General features: G+C 34.2%; 1 protein-coding gene across 4 annotated transcripts in view; it reads right to left on the bottom strand.

The window, feature by feature from the left end:
* CPSF6 (cleavage and polyadenylation specific factor 6) overlaps positions 1 to 18,404 on the bottom strand; it is a 33,978-nt gene that overhangs the window by 6,358 nt on the left and 9,216 nt on the right. The window contains exons 2-10 of one of the 4 annotated variants that reach the window (XM_009004183.4): positions 16,222 to 16,431; positions 14,447 to 14,550; positions 11,155 to 11,300; positions 10,080 to 10,253; positions 9,842 to 9,952; positions 8,892 to 9,396; positions 8,444 to 8,559; positions 7,804 to 7,957; positions 5,448 to 5,640 (exon numbers count right to left, since the gene is read on the bottom strand). In XM_009004183.4, coding sequence (XP_009002431.1) covers positions 5,451 to 5,640; positions 7,804 to 7,957; positions 8,444 to 8,559; positions 8,892 to 9,396; positions 9,842 to 9,952; positions 10,080 to 10,253; positions 11,155 to 11,300; positions 14,447 to 14,550; positions 16,222 to 16,431 — 1,710 coding nt within the window. In that variant the 3' untranslated portion in view covers positions 5,448 to 5,450. The remainder of the gene's footprint in view (positions 1 to 5,447; positions 5,641 to 7,803; positions 7,958 to 8,443; positions 8,560 to 8,891; positions 9,397 to 9,841; positions 9,953 to 10,079; positions 10,254 to 11,154; positions 11,301 to 14,446; positions 14,551 to 16,221; positions 16,432 to 18,404) is intronic. The other 3 variants (XM_009004184.4, XM_009004185.4, XM_003733798.5) reach the window with 3 other exon arrangements.

The following is an 18,404-nucleotide window of genomic DNA, read 5'->3' as shown; positions in this document are numbered from 1 at the left end:
AAGGGATGAAAAAGAGAGATCAGGTCATTAAAAGGGAAAAAACTATTTAAAGTCATAGTGAGCAAAACAAAAACATTCAACTCTTCCATAAAACAGATCACATACAATGCATCTTCATATCATTATCTCTCCAGTGGAAAATTATACTTTTTTTTGGAGACAGAGTGTTGCTCTGTCACCAGGCTGGAGTGCAGTGGCATGATCTCAGCTCACTGCAAACTCTGACTCTTCAGTTCAAGTGATTCCTCTGCCTCAGCCTCCCAAGTAGTGGGGACTACAGGCATGCACCACCACATCCAGCTAATTTTTTGCATTTTGAAACCCTGTAGAGACAGGGTTTCACCATATTGGCCAGAGTCGTCTTGAACTTCTGACCTCAGGTGATCTGCCCATCTTGGCCTCCCAAAGTGCTGGGATTACAGGCATGAGCCACCGTGCCCCGTTATACTGTTTTTAGATAGAGAATCCTGTTGCAACACAGATATTTTTCCAGGACTAATGAACTCATCTTTTGTCTAATTATACTTTATAGATGAATCTTTACTACTAGTAAGTCTAATTTTTATCATACATACATAAAATATGGGGGATAGTCTAGCAGTTTTTATTTCTATTTCTAAACACTTTACATTTATGCACTTGAAAATACAGATTTTACAGTTTTAAACGGAAGTGAATTTGAAGGCAATACAACCCATTTCCAATAATCCAATTCCACATTATACTCTCTCAAATGTCTAAGCAGACAACTACACCAACAAAGATATCAAAAAGAAGCTTCAAAGTGACAAATACATTCAATGACCATGTTTTCAATGTATCATTTGGTAAAATCAGTAATGTCAAAGCCACACAATTACTTGCTTTAGCTATCAATTATAAAAGACCTATGTAAACAGTTAATAAAATAACTAAGAAGATAAATGGAATGTACAGTTTTTAAAATAGTCTGTAAACTAAAGTGAGCACTAAGTAAAATCTCAAAACACAGAGAAGTACCTGAATTTTAAGATAATATATCAAGCCATTATTAACTCAAATTATAATTGTTTCTGTTAGAAACTTATCTACACACATTTGTTAGAATTAGTATTTTTAATTCATGTGTAAATGCATCCTTTAAGATTCAAATATATACTTGATAGGGCACTTTTATAGGTTTTCACATTAATATATTGAATTAAAAGGATTCTCATATAATTTTAGAGATGCACTATTAACTCAATGAAATAAAATTCACTTTTCTCTATCTGGTAATTCCTTCCTTAATGAGAGGAATGGAAATGAGGTGGGCAAGAGAAACAATTATCTACATACAAGATAGCTCTAAAATCAAAATTCCTTCTTGCATTGACTAGAACATATTACATAAAAACAATTCTAGTTGTTGTAGATATTTACAAGAAGTTCCTTGCTACCAAAATATTTCATATTTTCATCTTTCTACCTCTGAACATAGTACTTACCTCATTTTAACTAAAGCATTTTATTACTCTATCAACACATAAATAATTGTTGCTCTTACAACCCACTAAAATAGAAATAAACATAATCACAGTCAAAGAAAAAAAAGATTTACAAAATGAACATCTCAAAATAACCTGTTATTTATAATTCATGAAAAGTTAAAACATGCTACCACAAAAGAAAAATTCATAAATTTGGATAGCATAAATGGCACCCTTACCCCTTTCTGGTTATTAGGTTTCTCTAAACAGCGTTAACTAAATATTCATCCAAGACAGAATTTATTCAAAACAATCTATTTTACAAACTAAAACAATGGTAGTAAATTGAACACTGAGATGAAGGTGAGAGAGCAAGGTGACTCACACTGGCATTGAGGTTTTTTTTTTTAAACAGGGAACATTAATCATTTGAAAACAAAACTATATTCTTAAACCACAGTGAGCAAAACACACTATACATCCATTCAAGGGATCACGTCCTACTTCCTCTTGTAACATGAATTAAGTCAGCTGTGCAGTGAGACAGATTTTGTAAATACTCAAAGCAAGGAAAATCAGAGCTAAAGCAATGAAAGCTAGCATATCCAGATGAAGCAGAGCAGTTAGAATACAGGGCTGAGAGGTATAAGGCAGACCTCACATAACCTAAGAGTTGTAGAAACAATTTTAAAATCTTATTACAACCAGTATAATTCACCAGGTAATTAAGATAATTTAATTCTCACATAAGACTCAAAGCAACAATAACAAGAAAATGAAACATCTTTAACATGTAAGAAAGAATTTTCCTTTACTCTTTTGGCTTTTTTTTTTCTCAAATTAACACAGTAAGTTAAATACACAATGCAAAGCGTCCTAAATCTCGTGAAATAACAAAATCTAACATCTTATGGTCAAGATATTTAAGGTAGGAAAAAGGTTGTAAGACAGCAAAGGCAAGTTATTGAATCCAGACCCCATACCAAATGCTTAAAAATTGTGTCAAAGTCATGGATAATGATTTGAGAATTGTAAAACCTCATAAAATAGGGAGAGGAAAAGCCTAAATAAAGAGTATTTTAAAAAAATAATTTGGTTTCAGTAAACAAAGAAAAGGTAAATTGTTAAAACCAATTTGCTGAGTAGGGATATTCCAAAGAAGTAACAAGAGGAATGCAACCTTTTAAGCAGCTCAACTATGAAACTAGAATTATTTCAGTAAGAAACGTACTATCTTAAAGCACTGAACTACTTTTATTTTGCTCAGAGTGGTCTGAGAATAGAGGCAGAAATTACAGAATATGAAGCACAATGTATTTACATACTGAAAATTTACAATACTGGTATTTTCTCATTGAAATATTATGTATTTGAACTTAGATACTGAATACTTTTAGAAAAACCAATACATTTTAAAATGAGAGAATGCAATTAACGTTACCAACAGTTCAAACACAAAAAAAATTAAGATGGGACAGACATTAACAGCTTGCCAAGATCATTAAGTTTCCAGTTTAATTAAGGACTTGCCCTTTTATCCATTCATCATCACTTTAATAGATTACATTAGTATTTTATTTGTATACAGCCTTACTACTGACATTCACTTTAGCTTTCAACTCACTCATTCCATTTAGTCCATTTAAGATTTACATGAAAGCTCAAAAGGACTCATATTTTAAAACTTCTAAAAAGGTCAACAGACTTTATTATGTTGGTGATCAAATTTGCAGATAGCTTTTGTTTTAAAAAGAGTTTTACTTGAATATATTTAATCCCATTCCCCACCCCTTTACTCTTGTCTACATCCACAATAAATACTGTTTGATACAGCAAACGTACAATAATCCAGGATAACAAAATTTTTTGCACTAGAAATGCTTATGTAAAATTTTGCTTGGATGAAGGCACATACAGTATTACAACTCAATTCTGATTAATGTACAAACAAAACATGGAAATTCTGGTATGGTACATCAGTGATTAAGAAAAATGTCAACAATAGTTTGCACATTAGGAATCTGCAGTTAATGTCTGAATGTAATGAAACTCAAGCCATGATGTTACTTAGGTGTACCCATTACTAGAATGTAATGTTAGGTAACTCAAATACTTTAACAATAGACTTTTCAGAACATTTACTTGTTGACTATGCTAGTTTCACTAAAACCAGTAAGAAAACTGTAATTAGTTAACTTTGGGTTTAAATCGGCTTAGAGAACCCCTGATGGACACATCCAATTTCGGAGATGAATTCAAGTTTCATTATCATGCCTTTACTAACTAGAAGCTTGTTGATAACTTACAAAGTCTAAAAAAATAGGTAACTTATAGAATCTGTATCTTTCTATAATGGAAATGGCTGACATAGATAAGCATTTCAACTAATAGCCCAGTCACAATCCACCTTAAGCAACTGATGGATATTGAAATTTTTTTCATTAAAATGGGATCAGATATATTTAACTCAAGGGAAGAGATTGCTACATCTTTAAATTTTAATGTTTAGATTTACATAATACAATAGTCAATTTTTACATCCAAAAACAATATCAATTTTAATAATCTTAATTTTAAAAGTATAATTTTTTTGCCTCATTAAAAGAATGTTTTGAGATTTGTATTTTGCAATACATGGAAAACTATATAAAAATTAAAGTTTTGATATTCGATCTGCATATTCAAAATGCAAAGAAAAGTATCAAAACCAGCCTTTTAACTTAAAAAGTCCTTAAAATTGTAAACTTAAGAGCTTATTTGTGCTCCACAAAAACAGCATGCTTATTTTCTAGGCATTTAAGGGTCTCATTTGCTAAAATGTTATCTGTTATGGTTAAAGAAATTGCTATTCTGTCATGGAATTACATACACTTGATAAAGCCTTTAATTTTGCCCATAACATTTTAAATACTGACAATTACCATGACTGAATTTTCAGTAAGTTTCCCATGATTACTGAAAATAATCACATAAAGAGTAATCTACATGTGAGGGGTTTGTTTTAGCCTTATTTAATTTGAATATGCCAACCAATATATAAAGAAAAAATATTTTAATTTACAGAATAACCTTTGTGTCACATGCATAAGCCTTATAGTGCCCTCCCCCAGCTCTTCACATGAATAAATGCTGTTAACAAATATAAAAAATAAAATTACATGTGAAAATGAAGCATAAACAGACAACTCTTCCCACTTATGAAAAATGTACACAAGAAATAGTTTTAAAATACAGAAAAAAAGACAATGATTATGATTTATGAATGAAACATCAAAGAAAATTATTTCAAGTTATTCTAAACTTGGGTATATGGCTTAACACAATTTAAATTTTTTAGATATGGTACACCCTGAACCCATTTTAACTGAATAACTTTTATATCTTCTTTGCAAATTAAAGGATACTGTTTCTTTTAAAAACAAAAACCAGATGTCAGGAAAACAATGTCTCTTCTAAAAAAAAATTTTTTTTTTTTTTTTTTTAAGGAAAAAGGCTCTTTGAATGTTGAGAAAACACCCTCCTATATTACAAACTATGATTGTGTTAGATTTTCTCATAAATTTTTAGGGACAAATAAAACTAGTTCAAGAATAGCCACATTCCATTTATTTTTAAAAATCCAAACATATATATGAAATAACTCCCTGTATTTTATATTTTAAATTACACACAAACTAAGTATGTGATTACAAGAATCCCAATTTTTAGATTTTAGAAGTACGCAATGAGTCCTCTTGATTATTTCCTTGCTTTGTTAAGACCATTAATTATTTGAAACCTAAAAGTGATTAACTCAGCAATAAAATACTTAAAGATAAAGGGTCAAAATTTTTACCTGTCATTACTTACCTGTTATTTGTTTCAGATGTTTCAAGATTAAATTCACAAGTAGTTGGACCATTTAAAATGTAGGTATATACTGTATAAATAGTAGCCTTGGAGTTATAGTTACTGTTAAGAATACACACGCTAAATATAACAGGAACAAGGAATACCCACCTTCTAACGATGACGATACTCGCGCTCTCGGTCACGCTCTCGGTCACGGTCTCGGTCCCGATCCCTGTGCCTCTCTCGTTCTCTGCTTCTCTCTCTATAATAATCATCATGACGGTCTCTACTACGGGATTTATGGCGCCGACTCTTTTCTCGTGATCTACTATGGTCCCTCTCTCTTGATCGTTCACGTCTTCTAAAAGAAATTACTGGATTAATGCTCTCCATAATTAGTTTAAAAATAGTCAATTTTTTGGTGTCTAAAAAAATCTAACGTGGCAAAAGATTCTTTGTAAATCTGGTTTAAATTTACTATCTGGAACTGCCAATAATGACTTACCAACTCACCAGTAAGCACGAATCAGAAATTTCATTATTAAAAAACACTACCAAAAAAAAAACAGTAAGCAGACACATCACAGAAATGCATCACATCATCAATTTAAACTAGCAGCATAAATAGACATGGAGTATTTACTGAATAAACAAACAGAAAAGGGAAAAGTTCAAAGCACTTGTGTTTTAAGCTAAAGAACATCTACAGTATGTTTTCAGATATAAAATTCATAAAATCACAACACACAATGGGACTTAAATACATGAAAATGACAGCCTATTAACATGTTATTTAACATATGTTAAAATACTAATCTTACATTTCTACCTAACCAAAATATAGTTCATGAGAAGCAGCACCCAACACTAAGAAACTTTCTAATACACACATTATGTTCAGGGGAGAAGAGGCATGGGAGAAGGCTAACGATTATGACTAGTAGCATGAATCGATATAGTATTCACACTGTATTTAATAAAAAGAAACATTTCATGAACTGCCATTTTTTAAAAACAAATAATTAAACCAAAGTTTACTGCCTTAAAGACCTCTACAAATTCTGCTAAATTTATAGTAAGGAAATAATAACTATCTATTAAACAAGAATATTTATGCCTTGTATTTCTGCACCAGACAGCTAAGCTTAACAAACATTAAGTGCTAAGCTCCTTGATCAAGGCGTAAGTTGTTACTTCTTTTTCAAGAGAGGGTCTCTGTCATCCAGACTGGAGTGCAGGGACATGATTACAGTTCATTGCATCCTCGACCTCTGGGGCTTAAGCAATCTGCCTACCACAGCCTCCCAAGTAGGCAGGACTATAGGCATGCAGCACCAGGCCCAGCTAATTAAAAAAATTTTTTATAGAGATGAAGTCTCCCCATGTTGCCAAGGCTAGTCTCAAAATCCTGGGGCTCTAGTAAACTTCTTGCTTTGGCCTCCGAAAGTGATGGAATTCAAAAGTTATTACGTTGGACCTTAAAGCCTAAAAAGATGATACCAAATACCTGTATCTATGACAAATCTGTTCAGATACCAAGATTCTTACACTGGGTCAAAAAGGTAATAATCACAAAATTAGGGACCATGTGAAAGGCAAGCTCCTTTCTCTTAAAGAAGACTACCACTAGGTAGAGTACACTAAAAACACATCTAAGAATACCAAGTGAAGATTAAAGGACTGCCTTTCAAAAATATATAAAATTTCAAAGTTAGCAGCAATGCTAAAAACAAAACCAACACTACCTAAAAGATAGATCATTCATTCATTCAGTCCCTCATTCAAGAAATTTTTATTTGGCACTCATTCTGTACCAGACACTCTGTCGGCAACAGAAATAATATAGTGAGAATGGCTGAGCACAGTAGCTTATGTCTATAATCCCAGCACTTTGGGAGGCCAAGCTGGTAACTTAGCAAGACCTCATCTCTTAAAAGAAAAGAAATACGGTGAGCAGCATAAAGCCCCTGTCATCACTCAACATGTGTTCTAATGAGAAATATGCCTTTATAACACCTAAGAATTGGTTATGGTAAGTACTATGGAAGAAATAAAAAGAACAATAAGACAGACTAACTTGGGAGAAGCCCCCTTAAGAAGTTAGATTGAGATGAGAAGAATAAGGAGCCAGCTATGTGAAGAGACAGGGAAAACTGCTCCTAGCAGAAGGAATATAAAGTAAGGTGGTCAAATGTTTGATCTATCTAGAGAAAAAGGAGAAATATGGCTGGAGAACAGTGAGTAAGGGAAAAGGTACAAAATGAGGCTAAAAAGATAGGCAGGGGCTTTATTACACAGTGCCTCGATCTTTACAATCTTGCTTTAAGACTGAGTAGAAGCCTTTGAAGGGTTTTAAGCAAGCAACTAACATTTAGAGTTTACAAACAACAACAAAAGAAACTCCAGCTGCTAAATAATCAGTAAGTAAAAGCAAAGTCCTCTTTCTAATATCTCAAACACAGTATTTTTTCCACTTGTAAACTAATAGTTTTCTTTAAATAGAAATGAGACAGGAAAGTTTTACCTTGATCCAGAACCGTAAGACTTGGACTCAATTCCATGAAGGCAATCTTGCAAAGAACTAATAAGAACTTTGCAACGATCATCTGCAGATACTTTGGATTGCTTAATTAAAGAAATTGCAGTTACCAATGTCTCAATAGCACTTCCATAATCACCTGTGGGGGAAAGAAAAAGAGTTTGAAATTAAACAAATTTTGTTTTCAAAATACCATCAAACCACTTGGGGTAAGAGTGGTAACGCATTTTACAAAAGTAGTGTGCTATAAAATAACTATACAAGATAAATGTCTTCTTTTAGTATTTCACCATTTACAAAAGCCTTTCATTCTCATATTAACTTATTACAGGTGTGTGAAGCATGTTATCATTTTGCAAATATAAGAATAGGTGTCCTAGTCCCCTGAACCATCTAATGTCAAGGGTAAGACTTAAATCTATACCAAATAACTTAAATTTGGATTTTCCCCACTACACTGTGACACAGCTTTTTTTCAATGCTTTTTAAATAAATGACAGTTAATGATTTGGGAATACAAAAAGAACTACTACATGTAAATGACCTATCTTCTAGACTGCACTTACATTTTTAGGTCATTTCTAATAACATAAACAAGAAACATTAATACAAGAAATATACAAACCAGCACTGGCATCAGACACAGCTCTCGAAATAGCACTACTTGAGATTGCCCTGTTTCTATTCATGATTTCTTCAAACTCAGCTTCACTCAATGGCGTTCTCGCAGTATCCATTTCCCTGTAAAGTAAAAACATAAACCTTAACTCAAACTCTAAGTCAGTCACAACAGTGTAAAGCAATTCACACTAGCTGCTTCTGACATGTGCCTTAGAGAGAGTGGTTACTTTTCCAGATTGAAGCATGCTACATTTCCTATAAAGAGAACATGTCTAAACACAATTCTCCTATACAAGTATCTTTCAGCTATAAGAGTAGCAGCTTAGATCCCTCAACTTCTTGGAAGGCAGAAATAACATTTTTATACATCTATAATCTAATATTTATTTTCACAGTTATTATTCCTATCTTTATCTTTTATCAAGTACTTTTACAGACACACACTAACTTACCTTCCAGGGGGGCCATAGTCACCCCTATCATATGGTGGAGGTCGGCCATATGGGTCTGTTGGTGGTGGACCTCGGCTATCTGATGTAGGCATGCCACTGTTAGTTGGTGGAGGAAAGAAAGCTGGGTTCACATGCGGAGCTGGCGGTGGGGCACCTGGAGGTGGTCCAGGAAGATGCGGAGGAGGAGCTAGTGTAAGGGGTGGCCCAAGCGGACCAGGTGGACGAGGTGGAAAGGGGCCTGGAGGTGGAGGTGGTCCCTGTTGTGGAGGTGGTGGGCCAGGAGGGGGGCCGTAGCCTGGAACTGGAGGTGGAGGGCCAGGAGGAAGCGGACCCAATGGAGGCTGCCCAAAAGGCTGTCCAGGAAAAAGAACTGGTGGTGGAGGGCGATCTCCTCGATTAGGAGGCCCAGCTAGAGGAGGAGGCAGAACCTGACCAGGAGGTGGAGGACCTGGTGGACCAGGTGGGCCTGGAGGACCTAAGGGTGGACGTGGTGGAGTCTGTCCAGCTAAAGAACAAAGGGGAGAGAGAGAGAAAAAAACACTTCACTAATAAGATATTTTAACTTTCATATGCCAAGATTATACTTTAAAAGCATAATGCATATACCAAGGCTTTGTCTTTAAATAAAACTCATATATGACAAATGTTACGTTATCAACTACAATGATGAAGTATATCCTTTCATATTTAACTAGCTCAATTTATGTTTACGAAAATTTATTCAAACAAAAATTTTAAAAAAGATTACAGCACCTAGAGATATTTTCCATCTTTTAGCGTACACACACTTCTTACAGTGAAATCACCCACCTTATATTCTACTCTGATGCAAAGCTAGAAAGTGAAACAAGGAAAAATGATCTTGAAAGGATTTTTTTAAGAGGTAAGAAAATAAGACGGATGTAAATATTCTATATATAAGTCAAGCAAGTTTGGAGAAAAATAAAGACCTTTTAGGCCAAAAATGGGTATTTCCTCTATGCTGTGCCCCATATGCCATGGAATCCTAGTTTCCAGGAACAAAGGCCGAGTTCCTTTAACAAGATGCTTGATCAAATTTCCTGGATTCCAAAAATAGCATAACAAGGAGAGTAAGTCACATTAATAATGCATTACTTGAAAAAGAGAGAAAAGGAAAAGAGGTATTAGGTAGACGTTTTATCAATGGTAATTTAAGAAAAGTTTTACCTGGAAAAGGTGGGGGTGGCCCTCCTGGTCCTGCTGGCCCAGGAAATCTGTCCCCACCAGGAACAGCCCCTGGAAAACGGCCCCGTCCTCTACCACCTTGTGGAAATGCTGCACGAGAACTCCCTCCTGGAGGACCAGCTTTACCTTCCCCAGACATTTGTCCTGATTGTGTAGCTGCAAATATCCAAATACTCATAAATAGCACTTAATAAAAATAGTTTTCTGAAATGTAGCCAATATTATTAAAAACAACTCTATTTCAAAGTTCATTTATACAATATGTTAACTTGCAAATGCCTTGTGACTATCCAAACTACATGACAAAGTATGGGTAAGGAAAACATTCACATTTATTTGGGTACTTTTAAAGACTCAAAATATCCAGGTTTAAATATATTTTACATAAGTAAATATCAGTTACTTTCAATACCAGTACTCTGCAGCAGCCAAGACCGAAATTCTTCAAGATATCTTAATTTGAGTATTACATCATTTAAATTTTGTAACATACTTCTTCAGTTAAGCCTTAAGTGCTAAAATATTAAAAGAAAAGGAACCACTTGAATTTCTGTTAATTACATAATTATCCATCTTATCTCTTTAAGTGATAACATCCTTAAATATGCAATGACAAATCTTTTCTATATTCAATTTACCAAGTGGTGAAAGGTCTTGTTGCCAAGCAGAAAAATCAATGAACATTTTCTGGTTATCAGTGATCTCTCCCCCACCATAACACACATCCACATAGCTTTCCTTGAATCTAAGAATTACAATGTAGTTTCTTTCTGTATCTAAGATGGAAATAATAGAAAAAGAATGGCAGGGCTACAGAACTTGCACACTGTTGTGTACTACTGAGTCCCTTACATTTGGAGAAATATGGAACAGGAGGTTTCTAGTACATAGACCGACACTCATAACCAGTGATTAAATCAAATTCAAAGAGCATGGACTTTGTGAAATGGAGTTTCTAGTGAACTAGTATTAAGATGACTTCTCTAGTGTTAACACCTAACAAATGCACTGGTTAAAATGTACGTATTTTAATAAAAGCCTCTAACGGATTGCTTACTTTTCCTGGACTGCATTTCAAATTGACTCAGGAACTGTTTATTGCATGGAGTTACAACAGGATTCTGACCATGAAGTTCTCTTTTAGGCAACAGATCCATTAACTTTTTTGAAGATGCTTCAGATCCAACACCAACAAGGGCAAACCTAAAAGGTGTTTAAGGGGTGAGGATACAAAGAGATCAATATTATTACTATTACTCTTCTATAAAAATGTCTTAATCTAATCTGCTTTTATGTAAAACAAACAAAAAACAGCTGGGCACAGTGGCTTATGCCTTAATCCCAGCTGCTTAGAAGGCTGAGGCAGGATTGCTTAAACCCAGGAGTTTGAGGCTACAATAAACTATAATCACACTACTGCACTCCAGCCTGGGCAACAGGGCAAGATCCTGTCTCTAAAAGTAAATAACTTTAAAAACTGAAAATATTTCTTGAAACTATACAAGTACACATTTTTTATTCATCTTCTATAGCATACCATAAAATTCAGTCATTTAAAATGTATAATTCAGTGTTTTTTTAGTATTTCACAGTGTTAAAACCACCACCACCATCAATTTTAAAACGTTTGCAACACCCCAAAAAGAAACTCCATATCCGTTAGCCATCACTCCCATTTCTTCCCATCCTTGTACTCTATAGAACCAGTAGATCTAATTTCTGTCTTTGTACTGGCCTATCCTGGACATTTCATCTAAATGGAATCATACAATAGGAGGTCCCTTAGGATCAGCTTCTTTAACTGGTGTATTTTCAAGGTTCATCCCTTGTTACAGCATGCATCACCACTTCATTTATTTTTAAAGCTGAATAATTTTCCATTATAAATATACCACATTAAAAGAAACTTATTCATCAGTTCATGGACATTTGAGTTGCTTCTACTGTTTGCCACAATAAAAAGATGTACAACACCATTGGGGAAGTGCAAATCAAGACCACAGGATACCACCCCATACCCAAGTATTAAATATGTAAAGAAACTGCAATCTTTGCACACTGGTGATCAGTACATATTAATAATGGTGCAATGACTCTGGCAACAATCTGAAAATTCCTCAAAAGTTTAAACATCGAGTTACCATATAACCCAGTAATTCCACTCCTAAGTATACATTCAACAGAATTGAAAATACATGTTCACACAAAATGGGTATACAAATATTCACAGGGGCATTTTCCTTAATAACCAAAAGTGGAAATAACCGAGATGTCCATCAACTGATAGATTAAAAAAGTGCTATATCCATGTAGTGGAATATTATTCAGCCATTAAATGAGATGTTGATGCATGCTTCAACATGGATGAACCTTAAAAACATTATGCTAAGGAAGAAAGCCAGTCACATAGGACTACATATTATTACATTTAAATGAAATGTCCAGAATAGGCCTATCCAGAGCACGTTAGTGGTTGCCAGCAGATAGAAAAAAAGGAAATGGGAGTGACTGCTAATCAGGTACAAGGTTTCTTCTTGGGGTGATGAAATGTTCTGTAGAGACAGTGGTAATGATTGCCAAACTTCATAAATACAAGTATCACTGAATTGTACACTTTAAAAGTGTGTATTTTAAGGCATATGAATCATATCTCAACAAGAAAAACAAATTTAAAATAATCAGAATGATTACCAATTTGTATAGCTATAGGATATTCTAAATTCTTTGAGGGATGGAGGGTCTTAGCAGCTTAAAAAGCTCAAGATCTTTTCCCCCCTAATGCTCAATATAATCTTTTTAACCTATACTTCTTATTCTAGTCAACAAATTCTGTTGATTGTGCCAGGATTCTCTTAGGTCACAACATTTAGAAGCAACTAAATTAATTTAACAAATATTTATTAAGCACCACTTCCTATACGCAAGGTACCATTCTAGAGCTGGGGATGTAATAGTGAACAAAACAAAATCTGCTCTCGTGAAGCTTAAAGTCTAGCAAGAAGAGACAGCAAACAAGTAAAATCTATCAGAGCAGAAATAAAGGAAACAAAATAGGAAGCTGCTACTTTGCACAAGGTAGTCTTGGAAGAAAAACTCTCAAACAGTGTGAGTCCTAAATTAAGCAAAAGAGTAAGCCATGTGGATATCTGAGGGGGAAAAGTAAACCAGGAAGAGAAAACAGCTAAACGTCCTAGGTAAGAATTGGTCTGACAAACAGCAAAGGGACTAATGTGGATGAAAAAGAGTGATAGGAAATAGGGTCAGAAAGGTAGTGGGAAACAGATCACAAAGTACCTTGTAGACAGTGGTAAAGACTGAGACAGGAAGCCATGAAAATATTCTGAGCAGAAAGGAATTGATGTCATTTTTTAAAAGAACTTCTACTATGTGAAGCACAGACTGTAGAGGGCAGTCTATACTTCCAGTTAGGAAGCTACTGCTAAAGTTCAAGTGAGAGAGGATAGTGGCTTTGATCAAGTGGTGTAAGTGAAGTTGGTGAGAAGCGTTCAGACTCTGCAAATATTTTAAAAATATTCTCATTTAGTATAAACTGGTATAACCTTCTAAGATAACTAAGCAATATACGAAATAAGCATATTCTTTATCTTTGTGCATCTAACAATTTATCCTTAAAAGAAAACCCAAAATCTGTACCTGAAGACGTAGATAAATGATGCCTGCTGCAACATTATTTATAACAGGCAAAAGTGGAAACAAGCAAAATAACAAAAAATAAGAAAGGTAAATTACAGGCATTCGTTTACCTTTCTAATTTAAATTACCTTTCTAAATTATCTCTCTATGACATTAGAGAGGATGTGTATTTATTTTTGTTCCTTATATCAAACACAAACACATGAATTATAATTCCTTTCGTTTTTAAGGAAAAGCCCAAAAGAATCTTCACTATGTTAAAAGTAATTATCAATGGATGGTAGGATAGTGACATTTTATTTCCTTACTTCTGGATATTCTCATTCTCATCCTTCTCACTTGTACAGTTCAATAGTTAAATAAAGCAAAACAGCCATGTAATACACATCATTCTTCAGTTGCTCATCTTCTCCCATCTCTTAATCACAGAGAGAATAATGGTTCTTAAACTGTCATTTCAACAACCATCTCAACCACAGATGGAGAAAACTTGGGAAAATTAGAAAACAGATCTGTCCACATCTCCACTCCACTAGTTTTAGTGTGCTAGGTAACAGGGTATATAAAATGAATAGTATCCATCTTTGTCCAAGAACCTCCACAAGTGTAATTAATTAACACTAACTTAAAGGAAAGTTAACTTGTAAAAACTGTATCACTAGCTACTAAGTCAAAAAGAAAGAAAGAATTCTTACCCCTTTGACTGGCCATTTGCCCGATTTTCAAAAAATTTTATCTCCAAAATATCATTTACTCCCAAAGAATGAACTGCTTCAGTTAAGTCTTCATCTGTCGTCCACTGCAAGATATTTTCCCCCTTGTTAACCATTAAAATATAGCCAAGATTTTTACTATCCCAATTTAGTTTTTAAGGGGAAATTCGGGACATAAAAGAGAAAATGAATGCTGAGTGCAAATCTAAGTCTAGTTATGGCCAGTCAGGCTCCAAGCTTTAAACAGTACAAAAAACATCTGAGAACCTAATTTCATTCTCTGATAAGCACTTCAGAAACCAGAAGGTATACACGCTTGGGGTTACAATAGTATTTGACTTTCAAGAGTTTCTAGTCCCTTATTGCTTTAAACTGCTATGATTTTAATTTGTGCATAAAATCAATTTGACTTCCTCCCATTAAAAAAAATTCTGAATTGCACTTGTTTTTAATTAAAACGTAGAGAACAAAAAAACTAACACATACTTAATATCCACCATGTACTTTATGTACCAACTATTTAACTCTTATGACAACCCTGTAACCCTATTATTATCCCCATTTTACATATGATACAATAGAACTTAAAAAGTTTGCCCAAGGTCACAAAACTAATAATAGAAGCTGGAGCTAAGATCCAAATGCTTAGCATACTTTCTTAACTACACTGCTACTGTCTCCAATATTGTAGAATGCTCAGACTGGGTGGTGGGAGATCTATTACAATTAGTTTTAAAAGAAATGTAAATAGGCCGGGCAGCACAGTCCCAGCAGTGTGAGAGGCTGAGTTAGGAGGATCACTTGAGGCCAGAAATCTGAGGCCTGAGCAATCTAACAAGAAGTCAGATCTACAAAAGCTTTTTTTTTTTTTTATTTTAAATTAGCCAAGCATAGTGGCACACGCCTGTGGTCCTAACTACTTGGAGGCTGGGACACAAGGATCACTTGAGCCTTCAGTGAGCTATGATTATACCACTGCACTCTAGCCTGGGTGAAAGAGTTTTGCAAATTCTTTCTCCAAAAACAAACAAAAAAGAAATGTAAATAAAACGTTTAAAAATACCGTGCTATTAAGGAAATGCAAGAGTGCCAAGTTTTATTGATTTTTAGATATACAATGTTTTTAACTTTCAAATATATCTAATAACTAAGTAGAGATATAAAAATTCTATAGGACTATTTTAATGATACTTAAAATGTAATGTTAATACAAATATAAGTATACATATGTGCAGTTAATAAAGCTCTACATCAATAATCTCAGTCTCATGACAACCAAAATTAAAATATATACAGCAGTGCTTCTATAAATCAGATTTCAAATTTAAGAGCAAAAACAAAACTCAAATTTGTAATACAAATTAAATAATGGACACTATTTTTAAACCAGGAGTGATACCATGTTTCTTTCCTTTTACACTTGAATCCTGTTTTGAGACTCCATGGGAGCACTATTTTTAGTGAAACTGGGATATCTGAAGCAAGGTAAAGTGGTAGCATAAAAAAGATAATGGAAGACAAAACTAATTTAACTAGTATCTCCACCAAGAAAAATTGAATAAGCACAAAACTCAAAACTAGAAGAACTGGAATGACGTTGCAAACAAATTTGTATTTCCCTCCTCATTGCACAAGCAAACACATACAGAAAAACAAATATGGCAACTTCAAACTTTTGATCTGGAGAAAAACATTAACTACTGGAACAGTTCAAAATCAATTACCAATAACTTAATTAAAATATTAACTTTACTCACCCATGTTAGATTTCCAATATATAATGCAATTCTCTTTCCAGTATACGTATAGACAACATTTGGTGCCGCTCCTTTACCCACATCATCACCAACAGTTGGTGGGAGAGTATCCATGTAATCCCGGTCTTCTGGGGCATCTCCATTATTTGCAGATGGAGATATGACATCGTCATACAAATCTATCTGATCATGCCCACCATATTCAGCTTCCTGAGATACAGAAACAATGCTCTAGATTATACAAAAGCCAAAATACTACTAAACAGATTAAAACACAAATTCAACTTTTTCTTTTAAAAATCTGATAGAAAAAGGCCAAGGATCTCAGTACAAATCTGTTTTCACTTTATGCAACAGATACATTCTTGAACAGTCCTAAAAAGTTAATTTCTTGCCGGGCGCAGTGGCTCACATCTGTAATCCCAACACTTGGGAGGCCGCAACAGGCAGATCACTTGAGGTCAGGAGTTTGAGACCAGCCTAGCCAACATGGTGAAACCACATCTCTACTAAAAATGCAAAAATTAGCCAGGCGTGGTGGTGCCGGTAATCCCAGTTATTCAGGAGGCTGAGACAGGAGAATCACTTGAACCCGAAGGTGGAGACTGCAGTGAGCCAAGATTGTGTCACTGTACTCCAGCCTGGGTGACAGAGTGAGACTCCACCTCAAAAAAAAAAAAAAAAAAAAAAAAAAGTGAATTTCTTTTTTTAATCTCTCTCTCTCTCTCTCTTTTTTTTTTTGGTAGAGACCAGGTCTCGATATTGCCCAGGCTAGTCTCCAACTCCTGAGCTCAAGTAATCCTCCTGCCTTAGCTTCCCAAAGTGTTGTGATTCCAGGCTCGAGCCACTGCACCCGGCCTAAAGTTAATTTCTTTATAATGAATCCTACTTTTCCACTGATATTATAATGTAAAAATAAGTTGTTTTGGAAAAAGAATGACATGCAGACAAAAGAAAGTAATAACAAAACTTTCCTTGGAAATACTCTTAAGTAATAACACATAAATGCAAATAGACAAGTTTTTTAATTGACATTGGAAAAATTACCTCAAAATCCAAAGCCATTATATCTTTAATATCTGACCACAGAAAAAGTTATTATTTTCTATAGTATTCAGATCTTGTTTTCTAACCCTGAGGAAGCTACTAATTTTAGAAAAAAGTAGTGAGCTTAGCCACAGGAAAAGAAAGAAATGTGGGCATGTAAATAATTCAGGATGTCATAATAAATGAACAAGGGAAAGAGAAACAACAAACGAAAATATTCGTAGAACTATCCAAATTAATTATCTCAAAAGTTGTATCATTCTCAATGAACAAAGAGCTAATGCTTACCTGAATTCTTAGTTATCTAGTCAAGTAAATTAGCAAGAGAAAAGCAACAGATAACAACTTTAAAGCTTCACCAGCAGAATTAAAGCAATGCTACTGGGGGTCACTTACATGCCTAAATGATAATCAGGGAAAAGGAAAACTAAAAGGAAACCGACACAGGAGCAGGAATAATATAGAAAAGAGGATTCAGTTTGTAAATAAGTACATGAAAAATGAAATGTAGGTAAAAGCAGAACACTCAACACTAATTGCCTTTGATAACCATTACTAGACCACAAGCTTGACTAAACCTGTAGCATAGGAAAATCTCCATTTTTATCTTCTACTCTCCCTTTCCACAACTACTTGTGTTGGTGTGAACCATTTTATTCTTATGAGGTGAAACATTTGAGGTAAGAAAAAGACAATTACAAGACAACTTAAAAGTTCAGACATAATTTACAGATTCTCCCATTTACAATTTTCTAAAGAACTGTACAAATGGCACATATAGAGGAGCTCCTAGTTTTAGGGACTCAGCCAATAGTCCATAAATGGATAGAGAACAATCCAGAGAAAAGCATTTGTTACATGATGGTAAACGGATCAACAGGATATTATCATGTGCCTGGGCCACTGTTTTTTTTTTTTTATTTAAAAGAGAGCCAGAATAAGATCTTTAAAAAAAAGAAAAACGTCTAGAAGGGGAAATATCATTTATATACATAAAGGGACCTCAAGTAATCAGGTAATCTTCTAATTATGACTTATTCAATTTCCTTATTACAGAAATCTTTACATACCAATTTTACTTGTTATGAGGTAGAATGTCTATAAGACTTATTTAATGAGGGGTCTGGGATCTCAAG

The sequence above is a fragment of the Callithrix jacchus genome, chromosome 9, assembly GCF_049354715.1.
Source record: "Callithrix jacchus isolate 240 chromosome 9, calJac240_pri, whole genome shotgun sequence".
In the NCBI taxonomy this organism is placed as follows: domain Eukaryota; kingdom Metazoa; phylum Chordata; class Mammalia; order Primates; family Cebidae; genus Callithrix; species Callithrix jacchus.
Note: the sequence above shows the minus strand (reverse complement) of the source record. Positions and strands in the feature narration are given on the sequence as shown.